This window comes from Canis lupus, chromosome 13 (genome assembly GCF_003254725.2).
Source record: "Canis lupus dingo isolate Sandy chromosome 13, ASM325472v2, whole genome shotgun sequence".
NCBI lineage: Eukaryota > Metazoa > Chordata > Mammalia > Carnivora > Canidae > Canis > Canis lupus.
The window spans coordinates 4299835-4323591 of NC_064255.1; the positions used below are offsets into that span (position 1 = coordinate 4299835).

Genomic DNA, 23757 nt, shown 5'->3' on the forward strand with positions numbered 1-23757 from the left:
CCATGATGACTTGTGAAAGTCATCAAAAACAAGGAAAATCTGAGAAGCTGTCAAAGCCAACGGGAACCTAAGAAGATGAAACAACTAACTGTGAAGTGATGTCCTGGATGATATCCTGAAACAGAGAAAGGACATTAGGTAAAAACCAAGGAAATCTGGATAAAGTGTAAACTTTAATAAAAATGTATCAGTATTAGTTCATTCTTTGTAACAAATGTACCATAGTAATGTAAGATGTTATTAATAGGGGAAACTGGGTTTGGGCTATCTGGAAATTCTCTGTATCAATTTCACAATTTTCCTGTAAATCTAAAACTGTTCTTAAACTGCTTTATAAAATAATACGATAAAATAAAAAAATTTAAATGATAGGCAAGAATACAAACAGGCAATTTGTAGAAGAGAAATTGCAAGTAGTCAATAAACGTGGAAAAAACACCCCGACCTCTGTGGTCTTCATGGTAACGTGGATCAAAACAGCAATGGCATACTTTTTTTTTTCACACAACAAATTAGCATAAACTATAGAGAGCAATGTGAACACAGGAACCATTGCAGAGCTGGGCATCTGAGGCTGTCAGTCAGTTGCACTCCCTGCAGGTGAATTTGAGTGATGCACTCTCATGGCCACCACTGGCATTCTCAGTTTTGTCCACAAATGTCTGTGAACTAAGCCTAATGTTTATGTTTGGACTATGCTAATGACGTCATTCATGGAGTTGTGGCACCTCTTATTTAGCAAGGAGAGTAACAGGAGGAATTTAAAATTTTCCTAGGACTTGCCTGAAACTTTCACTTTTTTTTTTTTTTTTTTTTTTTTTTTGCCATGACAAGATCAAGGACTGTGGGAGGCAGAGGACAAAGACATATAATAATGCCAAGAAACTTGCTCGATGCCAGGCCCTGGACTGGCTGCTTGATATGTACTTGCTTCTTGTCCTCATGGTTGCCCCAGGAGATTGATGTACTGAAATATTCCTATGTGTTTCTTCCTGAATTTCAGACTCCTTGGACATCTATGTTGTTGGATCAGAAAGCAGGAGCCACCTGTATCTAACTGGCCTTTCTGGCTATTGTGTCTCAGAAGTAGAGTTGCTCCAGGGGAAAGATGGCAGGAGGAAAAGACTGGGTCCTGGGCAGTAGAAAGATATGAGGTGAGATTCCTGAGGTTGGTAGCTTTCTAAGTAGTTAATGGACCTGGTCCTATTCTTCCAACTGTCCAGAGAATATAGCAGGGCTGCAGAGGACCTTGCGTGCTCCTTTTAAGAATGTCAGCACTGATCATCCTGAATCACAGATGATAGGTGTTGCCTTGTTGGAACACCATGTTGGCCTATGCAATGTTAGGGGGAGGGTTAGAGTACCAGTAATGTCTGGAATTGACCTTCCACCAATTTGGCAGGGTAGAGGCTTGGAAACTAAATTTGATTTAAACAAAGTAAAAATGTGCAATGTTTCTGGCACACCCATATTTATGGAGTATGAGTCACTGCACTTTCATACTCTTTTTCCATATGGGTGGTAGAAAGTCCATTTCCAGTCATTTTGAGGGCACCCTCCTCTTAGGGTTGTAATAGGGTTACAGGCGTAGAGGGTTGAAAAGTTTTTTGGCCTGCAGCCTGTTGCACAACTCTGCTCTTCCCCAGCCCACATCTGGCTATGGAGACATCTGAGTGGGTCACCTTTGTCCAGTGTCCTGCCATGTGGTGGGCTATCCCACTGAGAGCATCTGTTCCCTCTATGTCTACTCACCGGTATTCCATGCTGCTTCTCAGTTCTCAAAACTATCATGCCAGGATCAGTTAGAGTAATGTGACAATCAAATTCCAAATTTTCAGTAACTTGTAAAATGAGTTTATTTCTTAGTCACATAAAAATCCAGGACAGGTGTTCTCTGGTTGGCAGATGGCTTTCAGGAACCAGGTGCCTTTCATCTTGTGGCTCCTCTCTCCTAGCCTTACATGTAGTTCTCCATACCCACCCAACAGCTTATGCAAATCTACGAGAGAGAAAATGGAGAAATGTGTAACTTCCTTAGCCGGGAAATGCCACAAACTGCTTCTACTTATAGTCAATTGGCAACTAGTCATGTGCCCCCATCTAGCTGTAGGGGAGTCTGGGATATGTAGTTCCTGGCTGGCTAACACTAGAATAATGGAAGGGGAATGTGAGGGAGCATGAGTCTTTGCTGTATGAGTAGCCAAGATTGTCACATCTTCCATAGTCCCACTTCTAGCTGATGACCACACCTCCTACTTCTCTGGAAAATAGAACCCTTCAGATGTTTCCTTATCTTCCTACCACCAAATCCACTGGGATATGTATCTACACTCTCTGACTTCTCTCTTGTCACTGGAGTAACAGGATGTTACACGGCCCTTTCCTTGCTGTCTACAATTCGAAGACAAAGACAAAAAGCAATGTCATAGGTGCTAAGTACTCCTCAATCCTAAAGTGGAGTACTAGTCTACAGTGCAAGGCAACCCCTAACATAGCTCCTCACGATCCTCATCTCCTGGTACTCCTGCATTTGTGTAGTTGCCTCCTCTTAAGTGTAGGCTAGGCCTAGTGATTCACTCCTAATAAACAGAATATTGTACAAGTGACAGATGTCACTATGAGGTTAGGTTATTGAAAGACTAGCTTCTGTTGAGCTCCCTTATTCTTCTGAGTTAATCCAGCTGCCGTGTTGTGAACTGCCCTATGAAGGGGCCTACCTGGCAAAGAACTGACATCTCTGGCCAACAGTCAGTGAGGACCAGGGGCCTGCCAACAGCCATGAAAGTGAGCTTAGAAGTGGATCCTCCCCAGTCAAGCCTTGAAATGACTGCAGCCTGAAACGACATCTTGATTGCAGCCTTGGGAGAGCCTAAGCCTAAGGTACCCAGCTAAGCTGTGCTTTGCTGACTCATAGTGTATCAGTTTGCCAGGCCACCATAACAAAGTCCTACAGACTGGGTGGCTTAAACAACAGGCATTTATTTTCTCATAGTCTAGATGCTGGAGTCTAAGACCAAAGTGTTGGCAGGTTTAATTTCTTCTGTCCTGGGCTGGAGACAGCACCTTCCCTTTGTGTCCTCACATGGCCTTTTCTCTGTATGCAACAACCCCTGGTACCTATCCCACTTCTTTTTTTTTAAACATTATTTATTTATTTTTTAAAGATTTTATTTATTCCTGAGAGACATAGAGAGAGAGAGAAGCAGAGACACAGGCAGAGGGAGAAGCAGGCTCCATGCAGGGAGCCCAATATGGGACTCGATCCTGGGACTCCAGGATCACGCCCTAGGCCAAAGGCAGGCGCTAAACCACTGAGCCACCCAGGGATCCCCCCTATCCCACTTCTTATAAGGATTCCAGTCATATTGGATCATGGCCTATCTCATGACCTCATTTAGTCTTAACTACCTCTTTAAAGGCACTATCTTCAAATCCAGTCACATTCTAAAGTACTGGAAGGGTTAGGGTTTCAACATATATATTTTGGAGGGACCCAGCTCAATCTTTACACAGAAACTGTGAGATAATAAATGTTTATTGATTTAAGTGCTAAAATTTGGGATAATTTGGTACACAGCAATGGATAACAAATACAAACACCTAGGTGAGACATTCTAAGAGACTGGGGAACTGTCTCTGCTTATGACCCCCCTCCAAGCCCCCCTACAAGAAGGTTGGGGGCTCACTGGGCATGGAAGCAGATGGTAGTGAGGGTTTCCATAAAGAGAGATATGTCAGCGTGCTGAGCTGTGCACCTCCTTAGTCCCCATCACGGAAAGGAAGGAATACATCTACTCCACCTCAACTAGTGTGGGAAGTGATGGGGTTCAGAAATGCTACCCCAAAATATGGCACCTTGCCATTGTTAAGAAGAAAACCACAGGTCCAAAATGGAGTCACTTGTGCTAGGGCCACATCACCAAACCACAGCTTAATGATTAACCTAATTGCAGTCTCAACCTTTCCCAGGAATGTAATCTTAACCAGTCAGTCTGGAATTTCCTGGCAGTACCAGTGAGGTGATCCACCTGATAAGAAACCCGCCTCCCATCATCTAGTACCACTCTGCTAAAGGGAGATGCCCTTGCCCCAAATAATCTTTTTTGTTGTTGTTTATGGCTTCTTTGTCCCACTTCCCCTCTGCCTTAAAAAAAACCTCCCATCTAGTACAGCTCCTTGCAGTGCTTTTCTATTTGCTAGGTGGGATGTTGCCCAATTCATAAATCATAGAATAAAGCCAATTAGATCTTCAGATTTACTCAGTTGAATTTTTTTTTTGTTTTGGGTGGCTCTTTTGGTGAAAATTAATAAAAGGAAATCTCATTTAGAATGAAGCCAGGAGGCCAGCAGGGGGAGCCCTCACACCCTAAACACTGCTCACTGTCCATCACAGACCCAACAGAAAGCCGAGTCCATGCACCTGGATACTCCTTTACTCTTCGAGCAAAAGGAAGAAAGGCTTTTCTCCTCCTCAGCAACAGCCCAGCCAATGAGACATTGTCCCATCAAAAAGCCACTGTATATCAAACTCCCAGTTTACTTAATAAATAATGGTACTAGTCAATGGACTTTTGGTTCCTAGCAGCCTGTCCAGTTTCTCCTTTCTTCCAAAAAAGAGCTTTCCTCACCTTTGTTTTCTGCACTTGCCAATGGTTTTGCCTTAGCTTGTCCTGGATTGCAGACCTCTGCGAGTTCCAACTAAACTCATTTTTTGCTGGTAAAATAACAGGCATGTTTATTCTTAAGGTTAACTTTTAAAAATAGCATATTGGCTACTTTAAGTGGGAGGTGTGTGAGAAAACAGCAGAAGCAGAAAGTTCACTGTAACCTTCCCCTACCCTTCTCTGAATAGGTCTGAAAGTCCTCCTGCGAGAGGTGCCCTCCCTTCACCTGGAGGAAAGGAGCATCCTAGTATCTGAAGACAATGGGACACTGTAGTGGCTGCAAAGTTTTCCCTTCTTCCCTACTCCATTCTTTGGCTGGCCTAATAATTAAATTGTCATAATCAGGTTAACAGGAGGAGAACTAACAAAAGCTTAATAACATGTATACCTTCTGTATCCATGGGAGAGATCCAGGAAAATGAAGGAAGTCTCTGACATGATGGGAGCCATTGCTTTAAGTACCATCTCAAGCTAAAGACAAAGATGTCAGGGCCGGGAATCAGTTCTGGGAGATGCCCAGGAAAAGCACAATAAACAAGGTAAGGTTGCTGTGCAGATTTAAGCTATCACCTCCTTCATTCCATAAGAGTTTCTAAACATTTAGTCATCCTTCTCTTCATCTTACAGACAGGGAGGCATCCGTACTTAATGGAGATTCCTCTTATAAATCTAAATGTCTCTTATGAAAAGGAAACATCTCAGTTTTCAAAGCTTCTTCTGTGTCTGCAGTTTCTTAAAAATAACAGCTTAAAATAATCAATATGCCAAAGAAGCATATCTTGGGGTGGCAAAATCTGCTCCCCTTCAACGCCAACAAGAACCCTAATAAACAGGCCTCCCCTCAGTTCACTATGCTTACTTCATACTCCTCAATCTATCGTATTTCTACACAGCTTCATCTATACCACTCTTCAGCTATGGCATAAAAATACCCAGGTCTTCATTTCCTATGAAGGCTCCCATGTCACATAAAACTCACAGCAAGTAAACCTGTGTTTTCCTGCTGTTCATGTCTTTGTCAGTTTAATTTTTAGACCTCGCTGGTACCCTAAGAGGGTCAAGGAAAACTTTTTCCTTCCGTACAAAAGCTTTGAGAGAACACTTGGAGAATCTAAAATGTGTCCCCTGGATTTGGGAGGAAGAGTGGTTAGTATCTGACCCCACTTGAGGAATTCTAAAAGAAAGCCATTCTGCTTTAAGGATCACTCTACCAGGTGGCAGATCTGAGAGAGTAAGAGGCGAGCATGTGAAGAGTAGCAGACTATGCCACCCCCAATATGCCACTTTGGTATAAGGATTATTTTGAGCTAAAGGGACTTGAGAAGAAGCAGATACAAGAATAGCTCCCTGACCTCCAGCTATTTGCCTAAGAGCAGGACATCTGTAAAGCTGTTACCCCTGCCCTCTCTACCAGGAAGGACAGAAGTTAATCACCGGAGATAACTCTAGACTCTTATAAGCACCAATGGGGTCTACCTAACAAACCTTGCAAAAGGTGGCACTCATTTCCCCATATATTTGCTTTCCCACAATTTGCCATCCCTGGGAGCTCAAAGTTCTTTTCCTTTGTCTTGTCACTTCTCTAAGACTTTCTTGTTCTTTTGTCATGCTATATAAGCCCAAGCTCTAACCACTCCTTTGAGTTACTCATGGCTGAATGCTCCTCATGCAAATGTACATGTTACTTCTATTTGTTTTCTCTTACTATTCTGGGTTTTTTCAGTCTAATTTATAGGGCCCTAGGCAAAGCACCTAAGATGGGCAGAGGAAAGATTTTTCCCCCTCTCCCACACATGTTTCCCAGGGGCCAGGTGAAGGTGGGCAGAGGGGGTTGGACTTAGGGGGAGCCTAAAAACGAACACTGGTGAAGGATCTTTCTGCAGGTGCAAGGTGACCCAGCAAAGAGGGATGCTGCTGGAAGTTGGGGAGGGCTGTGGGGAGTTGTAAGCCAGAGCCCCTTAAACTCGACTGCTTACCATGTCACCTGGGCCTCTTGTTAACATGCAGATTCTTATTCAACAGGTGAGGTGAGCCTAAGTTCTTCATTTCTGAACAGGTGACACCTGTGCTGCTCGCCCACGGCCCACACTGACTTGGAAGGTGATAAGCAGAAAACAGAAGGAGGGGGCACCTGGGGCACCTGAGTGGCTCAGTGGTTGAGTGTCTTCCTTTGGCTCAGGTTGTGATCCCCAGGTCTTGGAATCAAGTCCCTATCAGGCTCCTCACAGGGAGCCTGCTTCTCCCTCTGCCTATGTCTCTGCCTCTCTGTGTGTGTCTCTCATGAATAAATTTTTTAAAAAAGAAAAAAGAAAACGGGAGGAGGCACCTCTCAGTGGGTAAGAAACCTGTAGGGACAGAGAAAGAATAAGTGGTCTGCACCCTCCTGAGTCTAGCTGGTGCCATAAGCTGGGAGCAGGCCGGATGAAGTGGCCCCTGCCACTGTGAGACCTTCCCAGGCACCTCAGTTCTGACCACTCTCTCTGACTCCCAAGGCTGCCACCCCAAACCTGCCCTCCTTCTCAGGTAATGTCTGTTCCTCTATCCCTGTTAGAGCCTCTCCAGGCATACACCAACACACGGCTCTTCTGTAACAAAGCAAACCAAACCAAACCCTTTCTCTACCCTAAACCCCTTCATCCACAGATCCTAGTAAAATTTCTCCTCAGAACATCCACATTTTCTCCATTTTCTTGGCATACATTTGCTTAAAAGAAAAAAACACATTTAAATTGGGAACTATGTATACAAAGGAAGGTAAAGAAAAAAAAAGGTTTTTGTTCCTTGGATCAGTAACTAGTTTCTCTGAGGCTTCTTTTTCATACTATAGCAAAGAGACAGCCTTGCTGTGTTTTGAGAGCACTAAATAAAATAACTCTGCCAAGTATCAGAGGCACAAAGTAGGTCCTCAATAAACCACCTTAGTCCTGAAGGTGGCTGAAGGTAGGAAGCCTGCACGGCTCCAGGTAGAGCAGGGCTGGCATTGGCTGAAATGTGCCCAGGCAAGTGCAGGCATGTCGCTGGATTTCTCCCTGCCTCCCTGCCCCCACCCACTCTCATGTCATGGCCTCCATTCTCCGTGGACTGAGCTGGAGCTGAGGACTGCAAAATGGAATCAGCACGGAAAGGGTAGGAAAGAGAGGCCAGCAGACCATGTATTCCACCCAGCGGCCCCCAGCAAGCTCAATAAAGCACAGTCTATCCCTCGGCTCCCAGGGGTCTGGTAATTTCTTGCTTTGCCTCATGCTAAATAATAAAAATTCAACTGAGTAAATTTTAAAGATAATAATTGGCTTTACTGAATGATTCATGAATCGGGCAGCATCCCATATAGCAAATCGAAAGAAGGCTCCAAAGGGCTACATATAGGGAAAGGTTTTTAAAGGCAAGACAAGGACATGATTTAAAAAAAAAAAAAAAGAAAAGGATTATTTTGGGCAAAATCACCTCTCTTTAGGGGACAAGAAGGGTTTCCTTATGAGGTGAATTCTCTTACCTGTGCTGACCAGGAAATTCCAGACTGATCAGTTAAGATTACACTCCTGGGAAGGGTTGAAAATTGCAATCAGGTTAGGTATTAAGTCCCAGTTTGGGGATGCGGGTCTAGCACAAGGGACTCCATTTTGGTCCTGCGGGTTCTTTTTACCACCTCCTTATTCTGTGTATTCCATATCTTCTTCCTTCTTCACGTGCACTGAGGGCCTAGGACGTGCCAGCTGCGGGCCCAGGTGCCAGATGGCTTCAGAGACTCTGACCTAACAGGTTTCTTGTCCTCCAGAAGTTCATCAGAGGAGAGAACAAAGCAATCCGGTTTCAAATCTGGACTTCATGGGGGAACTGCTGTGCAGCCTTGGCTGAGACACTCCCAGGGACCCTTCCCATTTCTTCATCGGCAAAATAGGGAGAGTAATACGTGCCTTTCAGGGCTGTTTTGAAAATGACCTGGTGCCGTCTAGGTCTGAGGCATCACCTGGAAAGAAATTTTCTGTGCTGTTTTGCCTGTGGGAGAGAGAGAAAAAAAGGAACAGCTTCATAAGGAGTGTAACTTCTTGCTCTCTAAAGATACGCAAACACGCTCGGAGATCAAAAAACATAGTACAGGCAAAACAGAGGATCATCCAAAAGGCAGAAAGGCAGTTTGGGAAGTTTCTCAGTTCCCTCAGCAATGACACCCGGCTCGCGGGCCGAGGGAAGACCGTGCCGGCCGCCAGGCGGCGGTGCCCTCGCGGGGGACGCGGCGTCAGTGTGTGTGGAAGCTGGACCCGGGCCTGACCCTGACGGCAAAGTGACTGTTCTCCCCGCGGAAGGCGGAGACAGAACGCGGCGAAGGGCCGAGAGCTCAGCTGAGGCAGGTAGTGAATTTTCATCTCGTTTCTAAACTTAGCTCTGAAGCCATGTGACAAGCATAATAAGAGCGACTGCGGAAGGCCAAGGGAGGGAGAGAGGCCTCGGCTGGGTCTCGGCCTGAGGGAACAGCTGTCCGGGCACACGTGGCCTTCCGCGGCGAGGAATCCACCGACACGTGGCACGGGAAGCGTGGACGCGAAGCACCTTGCTTCGGGAGGCTTCTTATTTGACTCCCTGAGGGAGTCCTTCAGAGTCACATCGACCTGCAGGTTCACGTACTACATGAAAATGTATCCTGCCTTCATGCCTCTCTTGAATGTTCTCTGTCGCACGGTCGCTTGGGCGGCGCTGGGAGCCCCGAGCACCCTGGGAGCTGCCCTCCGCCACCTTCCTCAGGGTGAGAGGGTTTCCCCTCCCGCTAGCCGCCGGCTCCGGACTCCCCGCCAGGCTGAGCCGACTGAGGAGCCCCGGCCGCCCGCCCGCAGGGGAGCCTGAGGAGGTCGCAGGCTGTCCCGGACAGGGGACCGGACCGTCCTCCCCACAGGGTGCCAGGCCCCCTGCCCCATCCCCACGCCCCGGCAGGAAGACAGGCCCGCTTGCCGGCAGCTGCAGGAGCAGGAGCAGGAGCAGGAGCAGGAGCAGGAGCGCCGCACTCGGGCCGCGCCCGGCAGGCCCTGCCCCGGGGATGGCGGCGAGGCCCACGCGGGCAAGGGGAGCCCGTGGAGAGGCCACTGCCGCCTTGTGGGTCTGTACTGCGAGGCCACTGGGGCCTCAGGGCGCCCGGCTGCACCCCCGGTGGGCATGCCAGGAGAGCCGAGAGTCCTCTGTGGTGCCGCGTCCCTCAGGCACGGGTGGCCCAGCGGGGTTGCCGGCGGGCCCTCCGGTTATGAGGCGGCAGCTATGAGGCTGCAGCTGCCGCCCGTCCTGGTGGAGGAAGGGAGGCTTAGAGAGATTCCAGGTGGAGGGGCTGGGGGGGTGCTTGCTTTCTCAGGGAAACAGCCAGTTCTCTGCGACTCTGTGGTGCGTTGGACGCCACCTCCAAGTCTCAGGCTTTCCCGCCTCTTTGAGGTTCTAAATGTAAATGCCCACCTGCGGCTGTTGTCTACAGCATCAGACAGTGCAGTTCTAGGCAATGTGAGAGGGAGACCCGTACAACCCCAGCACTGAGGAGTCACAGGATTGGATTCATGATGAGCTGAGCAAGTTTTGAGGTGAAGGTAGGCAACAGACAGATGCAATCAGATGCACGCATCCATCCACCAAACATCTTCCACCCCACCTTATGAACAGCGTCCAAATATGAGTTAGTGCCTCCCTCACTGTAGTCAGACAGCGGGAGGGCTGACACTCTGCCCTGCTCATCCTATTCATTTTAGTCTCCCACACCCAACACAGTGCCTGACATGTAGTAGAATCTCAAAAATTGTTTGCGTGCTAGGCCCTTGGAGAGATGCCCAGATCAATCAGACATGGAGCCTCCCCTCAGTGATTTTATGGCCCAATCATACATACTTAACACACTAGATGAGAAGACTCATGGAAAAGCACTGGCATTGAGCCTGGCACAAAGTAGGCTCACAATTAACTGTTTGTTTCCTCTCCTGTCTTGTGTTCCCTCCAGAGCCCATCCTCCAAAGATTTCTAAATGGGGTAAAGTCAAGGTTTTAGAAGAGGCGAAGATTAATTTTGTCTGGGACACTCAATGAAGGCTTCCTGGAGGAGGAGGCATTTGATCTGGCTGATCCAGAACTGTAAGCAGCATGAACAAAGACACAGAGATGTTTGGGAGAGTAAAGACGCGTGTGGGGAAATGCAGGAAAGGTCAGTCTTGTTAGTGGAAGTATATGAAGCGAAGACGTAGAAAACAGGGTAGGAGAGTCCCTCGGTTACCAGGTTAGGACTGGAAGAACCTGGATTTCATTACCAGAGAGACCAAATAGCCCTGCACCTGGCCCGCTTCTGTCTAACCACAGCCTATGTGATAGCTCTGGGCTAGCTGTCTAACTTCCTCTGAGCCTTACTTTCTTCACTGCAAAATGAGGGTGATACTACTTACTCTTTCAAAACATGAATGAGAGTGCACTGCAAATGCACACTACCCTGTTCTAATCTTTTTCCACTTTGGAAAAGTCTGCATCTTATCACATATAGGGTTAACCCTGCACTCACTTATATGCCATTATCATATTCTAATTAACAACTTTTCTATTTATGGATAGTTAGGTTGCTGCCAATCTTTAAGTAATTTATATCCAAGTATCTACAAGATAAATTTATAAAGTAGCATTGCTAAATCAAAGTGTATATGAAATTTAAATGTCGACAGAATTACCAAATTAGTCTCCATGAAAGCAAATCGGTTTCCACTTCAATCGGCAATATATATAAAGGTCTGTTTCCTTACACCTTCACTAACAGCGTTACCAATTTTTTTGATCTTTGCCAATCTGAAAGGTTTAAGTTGGTATCTAATTGTAGTTTTAATTTACATTTATATTATTATGAGGGAAGTTGGGCATCTTTTCGACTTTTTAAAAGACATTTGTATTTCTTCTCTGGGAAATGTTTATAGCCTTTGTCCATTTCTATTAAGGAAATTAGGTCTTCTGGATATGGTCACAAATGGCAAAAAGAGAGTTTGCCATCTCTCTTTCACTACATCTATTTTTTCCCCCTGGCAGATATATATTTTATCTTTCTATAGTCAGATTGACCATTGCTTTCCTTCATTTTTCTGGGGTTTGAATCATGCTCAGAAAGGCATCCACTCCAAGATAGTAAGAGGAATCTTGGATTTATTTAGGGGTGAGGATAGAGGCAGGTAATTCTGCTTTCCTTTTTTCCAGACGGCAGTCACCCTAACACCATTTCTCTGGATTCCTTTAAGCAGCAAGAGCCATTCAAGAACTAGTCAAGGGGCCCTGCTTAGAAGAAGAACATGCATTGATGTAAATGTTCTAAATGTCGGTTCAGCTTCCCAACAACCACGTGAGGTGTGAGCATCCTTGTTTGTCAAATGAGGGGACCAAGGTTCAGAGAGTAAATCATCCACAATGGCACAGCCAGGAAGTGACAGAGCTAGGATTCAAACACAGATCTGATTACAATGTCTGTGCTCATTCCCCCGTGAGAACTATGATCCAGAAGGGGAGGCACAGTGGATACACAGGGCTTTGTGGAGGGATCGGAAGATGGCTTCTCAGTCTCATCCTGTTCATTCCTTCCCCATGAGGGCCTCCTCAACGTTGCAGCCAGAGTTCCCTGCAGCCCGCAGACACGGTGTCTATCCCGGAAAAGCTGCCCCCATTCAGGAATACAGACCAGGAATTGTCACAGGAGCAAGAAATAAACCTTTGTCATGTTCACCGAAAATGTTGCAGTTGATGTGTAGCAGCACCTAGCATGAACCTGAGTATTACAGCTGCTCTCTCACCGTGGATCCTCGAAGGGAACCCCAATTAGGGCAGTTCATTTCTGAAGCTATTGCCTTCTTTCTGCTTGGAGGCAGTGGGGGTCCTTCTCACTTGCCCTGATTTCAAAAGCATCAGCCAACCCATCACTTCCTCTGCCTCCGTTTCCCTCTCCTTTCCCACGACCGTCTAAACCGTTCTGAATGCTGAGCAGCTCTCTTGCAAGATTGCAGGACTCACACTCGGGGCAAAGGCTGTGCACAATCCTTGTTTCTATTTCGGAGTGGGCTAGAGCAGAGAGCCGGAGGGAAACTCACGGCAAAAAAACTCATCCCAAGGCAAACCTTGCCACACAGCCAGGGCCTGCCACGGGTTCTACATAACTAATCGGCCACCAGTCTCTCCAAGCAGGACACAGGCTCAGTGGGGAGTGTCTTGGCCTAGTTATAATATCCAGCTTTTATTACCATTCTTTCTCTATCTTATCAATGGGGAAAAGGGCAAGGGCCTTAGGCATGTGTCCAAAGATACACGCCAGGCTCACAGCAGCTCTCTGTGGCCCAGTTCATGTGAGTTGTGCTCTGAGAGGTCTAATTTAGCAAAAGGGAGCTTTGACTGTCTTACAGATGGTGGTGGTGGTGGTAGCAAGGGCAGTGAGAAAGGTAATAATAGGGAGGGTATCAGAGAGGCAGAGATTCCAAGTGGAGGTGGTTTCTCAGTAGGAATTTTAAAATGCTTCATGGGAAAAGTTAAGGACTGACTACCCTAGAAATCAGATTTTTTTGTCTGTTAATAATAGTGTCTCCTGCAATAATTTCTTTGACATCAGCCATAGAAACATTTTTCTAGGTATGTCTCCTCAGGCAAGGGAAACCAAAGCAAAAATAAATTATTGGGACTGCATTAAAATAGAAAGCTTTTGCACAGCAAAAGAAATCATCAACAAAACAACAAGGCCACCTACTGAATGGGAGAAGATATTTGTGAATGGCATATCCAATAAGGGGTTAGTATCCAAAATATATAAAGAACCCATACAACTCAACACTAAAAAAATAAATAATCCAATTTAAAAAATGGGCAAGGAGCTGAGTAGACATTTCTCCAAAGACACCCAGATGGCCAACAGACACACGAAAAGATGCTCAACATCACTAACCATTAGGGAAATGCAAATCAAAACCACAATGAGATATTACCTCACACCTGTTAGGATGGCTAGAATCAAAAAGATAAGATGCAACAAGTACTGGCAAGGATGTGGAGAAAGAGCAACCCTCGTGCACTGTTGGTGCGAACACAAATTGGTGTAGCCACTGTGGAAAACTGTATGGAGTTTCCTCAAAAAGTTAAAAATAGAGTTATCATATGATCCAGCAATTCTACTACCAGGTATCTCCACAAGAAAATAAAAACACTAATTTGAAAGTGCACATGCACCCCTATGTTTAATGCAGCATTATTTATAATAGCCAAGATATGGAAGCAGCCCAAGAGTCCACTGATAGGTGAATGGGTAAAGAAAAAGTGATATACATATACACTGGAATATTTCTCAACCATAAATAAAACGAGATCTTGCCATTTGCAACAACATGGATAGCTAGAGGGCATTATGCTAAATGAAATAAGACTAAGACAAATACCATATGATTTCACTTATATATGGAATTTAAGAAGCAAAGCAAATGAACAAAGAAAAAAGAAGCAAAAAAACCCCAGACTTTTGTTTTTTAAAGGTTTTTATTTATTTGGGAGAGAGAGAGAAAGAGAGCATGAGCTGGGGGCTGGCAGAGGGGAAAGGAGAAGCAGATTCCCCACTGAGCATCGAGCCTGATTCTGGGCTCAGTTCCAGAATGCTGGGATCATGACCTGAGTTGAAGGCAGATGCTTAACCGACTGAGCCACCCAGGCGCCCCCCCCCCCCCAAAACTAGGCTCTTAAATGCAGAGAACAAACCGGTAGTTGCCAGAAGAAAGGTGGGTGGGGGTGGGTGAAATAGATAAGGGGATTAAGAGTACACTTATCATGGTGAGCACTGAGTAATGTATAGAACTGTTGAATTATTATACTGTATACCTGAAGCTAATATAGCTATATGTTAATTAAAGGAAAAAAATAGTGTCTCTCTTGTCCTCCCAGATGTTGAAGAGCATCACAATGGATGACACGATCTACTTGGTGCTAACCACTCACTGGCCTTGTTGAATAACTACTAGAAAGTCTTTAGGCCTTGAATTCCTTGGATTTTTAAAAAAATTTTATTTATTTATTCATGAGAGACAGAGAGAGAGGCAGAGACACAGGCAGAGGGAGAAGCGGGGTCCCTGCAGGGAGCCTGGCATGGGACTGGATCCCGGGGCTCCAGGATCACACCCCAGGCTGAAGTAGGCGCTAAACCACTGAAACACTCGGGCTGCCCAAATTCCTTGGATTTTAAAACTGATCATGCTCATGCCCTAAGCACTGTCCAGTGCACTGCAAGGATGGAAGGCCTCCTCCTCCTTCAGGCTACCTTGTTTTTTCCACTACAACTCAGCTTTAATACTATCTCTTCCTGGAGAACATCTCCAAGCCCAGGACTGGTCTAAATGCCCATCTCTGTGCTCTCAGCTCTCCGTACCTACTTTTAACATATCCCCATCAACTGTTCCTATCTGGCCCTCTCATCAGTTGGTAATGCCTTTAAAGCTGGGATTGCTCCTTGCCTGACTATGTCCAATTCATCACAGTGCCTGGCAGGAAGCAAGTGTGTCCGAAAGAATTCAACCTTCTTAGCCAAAGCAGAATATTTTTCCAGCAGATGGTTTTAGAAAAACACACATTAGATTATATGAAATTGAATCTTAGGACTTTGACACTGGATGGACCTCAACCTTCAGAAGGGTGAAGTAGGGGCCTTAAGATGAAATGGCTTGCCCAGAGCAGAGCCACATGTCAGCAGCCAGGCTGCCACATGAGCACCTTTACTGGTAGGACAAAGCTTGTTAGTGACATCAGAAACCATCCCTGGGCTGAGGTTTGTTCGGATAAGACAACCTGAAACACACTTGTTAGCTGGTATGGTCTTTCACCCCAAAGTCTACAAAATGCTTTGGCCTTTGTATTTTCTTTTTCGTTTCTACTAGATTTTTTTTTTCTTTTTAAATATTTACGTTGGGCACCTGGGTGGCTCAGTGGTTAAGGTGCCTTTGGCTCAGGGTGTGATCCCAGAGTCCTGGGGTTGAGTCCCACATTGGGCTTCCTGCAGGGAGCCTGCTTCTCCCTCTGCTGATGTCTCTGTCTCTCCCTGGGTCTCTCATTAACAAAGAAATAAAATCTTTAAAAAAATTTTTTTACCTTTTATTAATCCTGATTATAAAAGTTTACATGGTTATTATAGAGATTCTGGAATATGCCAAAAAGTAAGAGAGAGAAAATGAAAAATGATCTGAATTCCACCAGCCAGAGGCAGCCTGCATTATTATGGTATATTGCCACAGATCAATTTGTAGTTTGAATTTTATATTTTTCCTTTTTTCGATTATTGTTCGATTATGAGTAAAGTCCTTAAAAATCAGGCCTTCCTTTGTAGTATTTGTGCCCTGAAACTTTTTAGTCAGCACACTTTGTACTGAGTTAATTTATAAATAAATCCTTGCCAATATTGGCAAGGAGCCAATAATGAAAATAAAAAGGAAAAATGCTACAGAATCTGTTATTTGTAGTAGCTCTACTTTAATCTGTAGGAATAGATTATCTTTTCCTAATATCCAGGTGGCTTGCAATTTTTCCTTGTAATAAATGAAAACTATGTTTATTACATCATCTCACTGTGATGAAACAACATCTCTTTATGAAATCTCTACCTGCATTTTTCATTATTGCTTTCTGAATCACATGTTATGTCCTTGACTTTGAAGGAAAGATTTTTAAAAGGTGAATTATTTCAAAATTTAGGATCAGCTCCAAAGATAATGCTGTTTTTCAAGTTGCCTGAAGAGGACTGATTCTGTTTCAATCAGAAAAATGTAAGATAATTTAATACACAGTGAAAAAATTTAACAGAGTGAAGTGGTGTTAAGTTTTGCCTGTAACATAAGAGACCTGGCTCTTCATATTTGAGGGGAGGATTGATGTCTCTTTTTACCTACAGCTGTAAATTGCATGTTAATTGCCATTACCCAGTGTAAGGGAGAGGAGCTGCTTTTTGAACTATATTTTCCAATTGGTATAAAAGTTAAATTATTTGAGTTCAAAGATACAGTAACTAGAAAGACTACCTGGTTCTTAGAATATGGAGACCAGCTATAGGATTTAAGTTTGTGGCCATAGAAAATACCCAAGTAAAAAAAAAAAAAAAAAAATACCCAAGTAATAACATAAAGCTATCTCCCTAATCTGCTCACAGAAGAGACTTCCATCTTAAGCCTCACAATATAAATTTTAAATATCTACAGCATCGTAAAAAATATGTATTTTAGGGGCACCTGGGTGGCTCAGTCAGTTGAGCAGTTAAGAGTCTGCCTTTAGCTCAGGTCATAATCCTGGGGGCCTGGGATCAAGCCTGAGTGGCTCCATGCTCAGGGGGGGGGGGGGGGGGGGGGGGGGGGCGGGGTGTGTTCTGCTTCTCCCTCTCCCTCTGTTGCTCCCTCTGCTTATGTTCTCTCTCTGTCAAATAAATAACTACATAAAATCTTTAAAAAATATATTTTGAACCAGGTAAAAGCTAAAATAAAATTCAAGTTTGACAGGCTAAGAATGAAAGGTCTATAAAAATAGACCTCTAGGGACGCCTGGATGGCTCAGCAGTTGAGTGTCTGCCTTCCGCTCAGGGCATGATCCCAGGTCCTGGGATCAGGTCCTGCATCGGGTTCCCCGTGGGGAGCCTGCTTCTCCCTCTACCTGTCTCTGCCTCTCGCTGTGTCTCTCATGAATAAATAAATAAAATCTTAAAAAAAAAAAGATCTCTAAATGTTTCTGTTTTATGTTCTAAGTGCATTTGTGTTGTGGAAATTACATAGATACTAGCTAATGGGGATTATACTTGCATTTCACAAACCTATAAATGTATTTTATTATATTAATATGGTCCAACTATCAAATCCTTGCTTATTATGAAATAAACAATAAAAATAATTATAAAAAGGCAACACTACGTCTCACAACAGTTTTCAGCGTGGTGCACATTTTCCAACTTGCCTTGCATCATTTTTTTCTTTTTTAATCACTAGAAGAAACTGCGGAAAAACAGGTTTTTTTTTTTTTTTTTTTTTTTACAAAGCAATTTTGAGCCCGCAGGAGACCACGCCACTGCCACCGCTGAGACTCTTCAAAACAAAGACTCATGGGGACTCCTGGGTGGCTCAGACGTTAAGCATCTGCCTTCTGCTCAGGTCATGATCTCAGGGTCCTGGGATTGAGGCCCACATGGGGCTCTCTGCTGCTCGGGGACCCTGATTCTCCCTCTCCCTCTGCCTCCTGCTTGTGCTCTCTCTCTCTCTCTCTCTGTCAAAGAAACAAATAAAATCTTCAAAAACAAACAAAAAAACAGACTCGTGTTTCAGGGGAGAGCCTGCCAGTGAAGATGGGGTATGAGGCCATAACCCGGTTGAGCCTTCCATACAAATCTCTCACAGATTTCGAGGAAGGAAGACATAAGACCCACATTTACTGATGTATTACGATGTCCCAGGGCACTCTGCACACATCATTCCATCTAACACCCCCCCCACCCCGTGCAGCTCCACAAAGAAAATGCCATTATGATCCCCATTTTACAGAAAGGAAAGCTCATGTCCAAGAGAGGTCTACTGTCTCTCCCATGAGTCAAATGGGTAGGGGGTGGCTGGGACTCAGTCCAGGGTCTGTTGTGATGTCCTTTTAACTTCTCATCCCTCACGCTGCCCCACTAGGCACGTTTTAACATGAAGAAAGAAAAAAACAGTAGAAATCAATGTAGGAAAGAGGGTGGAGTCCCCCCAAATTGGATTTCTTTCTTTCTTTTTTTTTTTTTTAGAAAAAAGATTTTATTTATTTATTCATGAGAGACACAGAGAGAGGCAGAGACACAGGCAGAGGGAGAAGCAGGCTCCCTTCAAGGAACCCGATGCAGGATTCGATCCCAGGACCCCAGGATCATAACCTGAGCCGAAGGCAGATGCTCAACCACTGAGCCTCCCAGGCACCCCCTCCTGTCACCCTTTGATTTCAAGTTAAATCCTTTGCCCTCAAGGACTGAAGGAGGGGGCCTAGTGGTAACCTCATAGATCTCTTTGGGCCTAAAATCCTATGAAATTGATTTGAAGAAGAAAAGATAGACTAGAAAAAAGGCATGTCTCCTACTCCCCCCTCAAAAAACAGATACTTTTGGCCTTGGGCTATTTAAAACCTAGCCTGAAATATTGAGGTATAGTACCTAGAGTTTTAAAAACCAACATTCTTTTAAAAAAATTATTTATAGAACAAAATTCAGCCCAGTTGAGTTGATAAAGTTCTGCAAGGACTGTCACAGATAAATCTTCAGATAACTTGGCCTTATGGTTGTCTTTGCCCCCCACCTCTACTTCAGTACGCAGAGCAGAACCGCTCGTGGATCCTCTTCATCACAGAATGGTAGCATTGGTAAAGCCTCCAAAGCCTGAAATTCCCCTCCACGATCAGAATCTCCTACCCTCCCAAATCTATCCTGCCATCTCATCCAACCATGAATTCTTCCACTCCTGCCCCATTTCAGCCCGCTAGAGAACGTGAGTCACTTGTGTCCTTGGGATCCATTTCCCCTTTGTCGCATCCCTGCCATTCCTCCCCCACAATCACTATGGTGTAAGGGAGTAGTGATGGGGACTAGTGACTCAGGCCTGGTCAACAGATCTGTTCAACAAGTACTTACATGGTGCTTACACTGAGTAGGCATCTTCTAAGTACTTTTTACAAAAAAGACTCTAGGGATCCCTGGGTGACTCAGCGGTTTAGCGCCTGCCTTTGGCCCAGGGCACAATCCTGGAGTCCCGGGATCGAGTCCCACGTCAGGCTCCTGGCATGGAGCCTGCTTCTCCCTCCTCCTGTGTCTCTGCCTCTCTCTCTCTATGTCTATCATAAATAAATAATCTTTAAAATTTTTTTTTAAAATTAAAAAAAGACTCCATTTATTTGAGAAAGAGAAAGTGAGTGACAGCATAGTGGGTTGAGAGGCAGAGGGAGAAGGATACTCCCTGCTAAGCAGGAAGCCTGATGCAGGACTCGATCCCAGGACTCCAGGACTATGACCTGAGCTAAAGGCAGACACTTGTTTACTGACTGAGCCATGAAGATGCCCCTTCTAAGTACTTTTTAAGTGTTAACTTATTTAAGCCTCATAACAACCATATCAGATAAGTACTGTTATTCCCATTCTATTAATGAGAAAACTAAGAAATTGGGAAGTTACTTGTCTAAGGTGCACAGCTAATAAGTTTTATTTTCCTCTGACTGGTATGATTGGTTCAGCATTATGACCAAATAAGAGCCCATATGATGCAATTGCTGGGGCCTCTCCCGAAGAGACTTTTGTTCTTCCCTGAACTTGAAGTGGGGTAGATGTGAGGAGCGGTACAGCCATCTGGTGACCACAGGGAGGAAGCGTCTTTATGAATGAAGCCATTATAGGCCTAAGGGAAAGAGAGAACCTGAATCTCAATAACAAAATGGGAGCCCCTGATCAAACCATGCCTGAAGCTAGCCCTACTCACGACTTTTTCAGTTTGGTGAGCTAGGGAATTATTTTTCTGTTTAAAAAAAGTTTGGTTTGAGTTACCTTTCACTTGCAAAAAAACCCAAAAAACAAAAAACAAACATTCCTAGCAAGTATTGCTCAGTTCATCAACTTTGTAATTCAGCCTACCTAGCTTTTTACTATTATAAAGTCAGTTCATGAGAAAAATGAGCATTCTTTGGTGAATATAAACACTTAAATATTATAAAGTTTTGTTTTGGCAGCATATTATACCACAGAAGTCATGATTCATACAGATCAGCACCAGCATACACACTTGTATAATTTCATGAGCACAAGCATGCATGGCCCTGATTTTTTTTTTTTTTAAATCAAAAAGCCAATGCAGAACTAAAAATGTCCAAATGAGGGGCACCTGGGTGGCTCAGTGGTTGAGCATCTGCCTTTGGCTCAGGTCACCATCCTGGGGTCCTGGGGTCCTGGGATCGAGTCCCACAGCAGGCTTCCTGTGGGGAGCCTGCTTCTCCCTCTGCCTATGTCTCTGCCTCTCTGTCTGTGTTTCTCATGAATAAATAAATAAAATCTTTAAAAAAATAAAAATAAAAGTGTCCAAACAAGTGACACATTTACAAAAAGTCTGTCCGGAGATGGCCAAAATGTTATTCGTACCTCCCTCCTGGCATAGCTCCTATGCCTAACCGAAGCCCCTGTCAATCTGCCGAACTACTCACCAAATCTGTCTCTTGGTCCTTGTTTTTGTAGACTTTCCTGCTGCATTTCACCCTATTTGCTCTCTGCTTCTTTATTCCCTTCCTCTGGATTCTCTAAGAAGTTTCCTTCTTTGGTTTTACACTTCTCTGTTTTGTAGTCACTTCCCCCTTGTGTCTCACAAGCGTCGGCATCTCTCAGTTTTATTCCCTACGGAATAAAAACTCAGTGGTGCGCAGGATGGGGCTGTAACAAAAAGCCGCCCTCTCGGCCCTTCCCCCAGAGTAAGCCCCGACAGCAGCCCCCCCGGCGCACACCTGGCCCCCTCCCTCCGCCGCGCTCTTCTCTGCCAGTCCCCGGAGGGGGGCCGTTCTCGCGTCAGAGTTGCCTCCCCGGGTGGAGCGGGGGAAGGACGAGGGCAGAAAGGAAACCAGCCCCTTTTCAGAAGGCAGGAGCTGCGCACGTCACACTTGGGCGCATCCTGCTGGCCAGGACGTCCCGCGGCCACAGCAGGCTGTGGGGAAGCTGGGACACGGCATCTGCAGCCGCGCGGCCGCGTGCAGCCCCACCTGGGGACGGGGCCCCCCGGCAGCGAAGAGCAGTCCCTGCAGCCTCCCTGTCCCCTGCTTCTGTCCTCCTCCCTGGGCCCCGCGCCCCATCTCCTTGCAGCCTCTGTTCTGCACACAGCGACCCCGGGCTCTCGCCGAGCCTCTGGGGCTGCCCCACACCCAGATCCACCTACACGCTCTCCCTGCAACTTCCCTCCGCCTTCCTTGATCCTCTGAAGGAGCCACCCACACTCCAAATCTGGTGTGACCTTCAACTCCCACCCCTGTGTCCCGGGGCCTTGGGCTCCCACTGCTCCGGAGCCCCCGGACGGACAGGGCTCCTGCCCATCTCCTGTTCCTTTCCTCCCGCCACCTGAGCTGCTGGGCAGCCGCCCTCCTCCTCTGGGCTCTCCCCTTAGCCGGCCTTCCCCAGGGCCATCCAGAAGCATCTGTATAGTATAACTCAGACCGGTCACTCCCTGTTCAAAGCCTTCCTGGACTCTTCCGCCTATGGCTGAAAGTTGGAACTCCTTAACAGGTGGTTACATTGACCCTTCCAGGATTTTCTCCTGGACTCCCAGAGTATAAGCTATGGGGAGTGTATGTCTCCCCAGTGGGCCCAGATCCCTCCTGTTGCTGGCTCAGGTGGCTTCTTCCGTGGCTCCCCGCCACCCCCTTCCCCGCGTGCCTGGCAATCCTACCCATCCTCTAAGGTCCAGCAGCGGTGCCGCCTCCTCCTGCGAGTCCCAGCCCCCACCCCGGACACTCACACATCTCTGCTTTTGTAGCCCTTTGCTTCTAAACTCTTGTTTGGTCCTTGACCCAGGTGGCCTAGATGTGTCCAGATGACTCCTCCTCGAGGGACAGCCCTGAGCTTTGTCCCTTGGCCTGTCCCTACCCTGCGTGCAGGATGGGTGGTGTTGGCGCCTTCCTCCTGCTGCCCGACTAACTCTATGACAACTTTCTTACCAAAATGCAAAACTTCCTGAGGGGAAAGGGGCCCGGGGAGCGAGCTGAGCGCAGTCGTTGCTGAGGTTCAGGACTCTGGTCTTGCACCCCACCCCTGTGCTGGCGCCTGGCTCTGTCAGGGTGACCTAAGAATCAGCTGCTGGGCACTCTCTTGCCAGCTCCTGCCAGCACAGTGGTCTGCTTTCCAGAGCTGTGCAGACTGTGGACTAAATGCCTTCTGTAACCCGATCCAGAGTTAAAAATAATCCAAGGGTCTGACCCACTAAGAGCATCCTTGGATCTTCCAGGTAGGGTAATCTTTTCCTGGCAGCTCAAGTCCATGCTTTAAAATGAACCCCGCCTGGGACACCTGGGTGACTCAGTGGTTGAGCGTCTGCCTTTGGCTCAGGGTGTGATCCCGGGGTCCTGGGATCCAGTCCTGCATCAGGCTCCCAGCAGGGAGCCTGCTTCTCCCTCTGCCTGTGTCTCTGCCTCTCTCTCTGTGTCTCTCATGAATAAATAAATAAAATCTTTAAAATTAATAAATAAAATAAAATAAAATAAATTGAATTTAATCCCACTCCTCTCACCCCCTGCAGCCAGCCAGCTTCACCTCACTTTCACCTAAACTATCCAGGCCCTTTCCTCTCCCAATAGAGAGCTTCTCTTGGCCCAGGTTTGGAGAAGACTTCTGGCTTTCTCCCATCCTTATGGGGCTGGTGGAGTGCAGTGGGTCCCACCCCTCCCTTGGCCTTGAGTGGAACTGCTGAGCTCACAGCCAGATGCACTTCTGCTGAGCAGACGCTGAGCAGAGACACCAGTCCCTGTGAGTTCTCTTGGCCGAGTGCCCCTTCTCACCCCTCAGTCCCAGCCAGCCTGCCAGAGGCCTTCAGCCAGTAGCCACAACAGGGTGAGCTGAGGACAACCACTTCGCCCTCTTGTCAACCAGGAGGGACACAATCATCTGTGTTCCCCCAGCTTTCTTTCCACCCCAAATCAAGGCCAGGTGGAAAGTTCCAAATAGTATTTCTTTGGGAGGCTGCTGTTGGGTGGTAGCAGCCGTGTGAAACTGGATTTCTCTTCCTGCCCAGAGCAACAGCCTCATCTTCAGCTAAAGGGAAGCTTCAAGCCTTTACCATTTGGAACTTGTCTCCAGGCTGCAGATGAAACCTGCAGTTTCTGACTAAGACCAGAACAGCCAAGCGGAGGCCTGGCATTGATCCAGGTCCACGTTCTAGGCGTTCCTGCAGCCCAACAATACATCTGCCCTTCCTGTGGTCAGTGAGCTAATACATTCCACTTTTATTCATTTGAATTAGATTTTTGCTAATTGCAACAAAAAAGGACCTGGTAAATATATCTCCTAATTGGTTTTCCTGCCTCCAAGCTTGCCAACCTCCAATCCGTCCTCTAAAGGGCTTCCAGATGGATCTTTCTAAACT

At 46.1% G+C, this 23757-nt stretch overlaps 1 protein-coding gene and 1 long non-coding RNA gene across 5 annotated transcripts; one reads left to right on the plus strand and one right to left on the minus strand.

Annotated features, from left to right (window-relative positions):
- Positions 1 to 244: 244 nt before the first annotated feature.
- Positions 245 to 22461, minus strand: LOC112662328 (collagen alpha-1(III) chain-like). Of its 4 annotated transcripts, XR_004814315.2 has the most exons (4): positions 21137 to 21322; positions 20843 to 21029; positions 8158 to 8660; positions 245 to 1999 (listed from the first exon to the last, which is right to left on the minus strand). XR_004814315.2 is itself a non-coding variant. In XM_049093300.1 (2 exons), the coding sequence occupies exons 1-2, from the start codon at positions 21814 to 21816 to the stop codon at positions 21023 to 21025; spliced, it is 687 nt and encodes a 228-aa protein (XP_048949257.1). In that variant the 5' UTR covers positions 21817 to 22024; the 3' UTR covers positions 20844 to 21022. The 4 variants fall into 4 exon arrangements, 1 of the variants encoding a protein (XP_048949257.1); XR_007401861.1 differs by lacking the exons at positions 245 to 1999; positions 8158 to 8660; positions 21137 to 21322 and adding exons at positions 19540 to 20046; positions 22138 to 22289; XR_007401860.1 differs by lacking the exons at positions 245 to 1999; positions 8158 to 8660; positions 21137 to 21322 and adding exons at positions 19541 to 20046; positions 22337 to 22461.
- LOC112662330 (uncharacterized) lies at positions 9767 to 13003 on the plus strand. Its single transcript, XR_004814321.2, has 3 exons — positions 9767 to 10225; positions 10630 to 10759; positions 11855 to 13003. It is a non-coding gene; the product is annotated as an uncharacterized LOC112662330 (long non-coding RNA).
- Positions 22462 to 23757: the final 1296 nt, after the last annotated feature.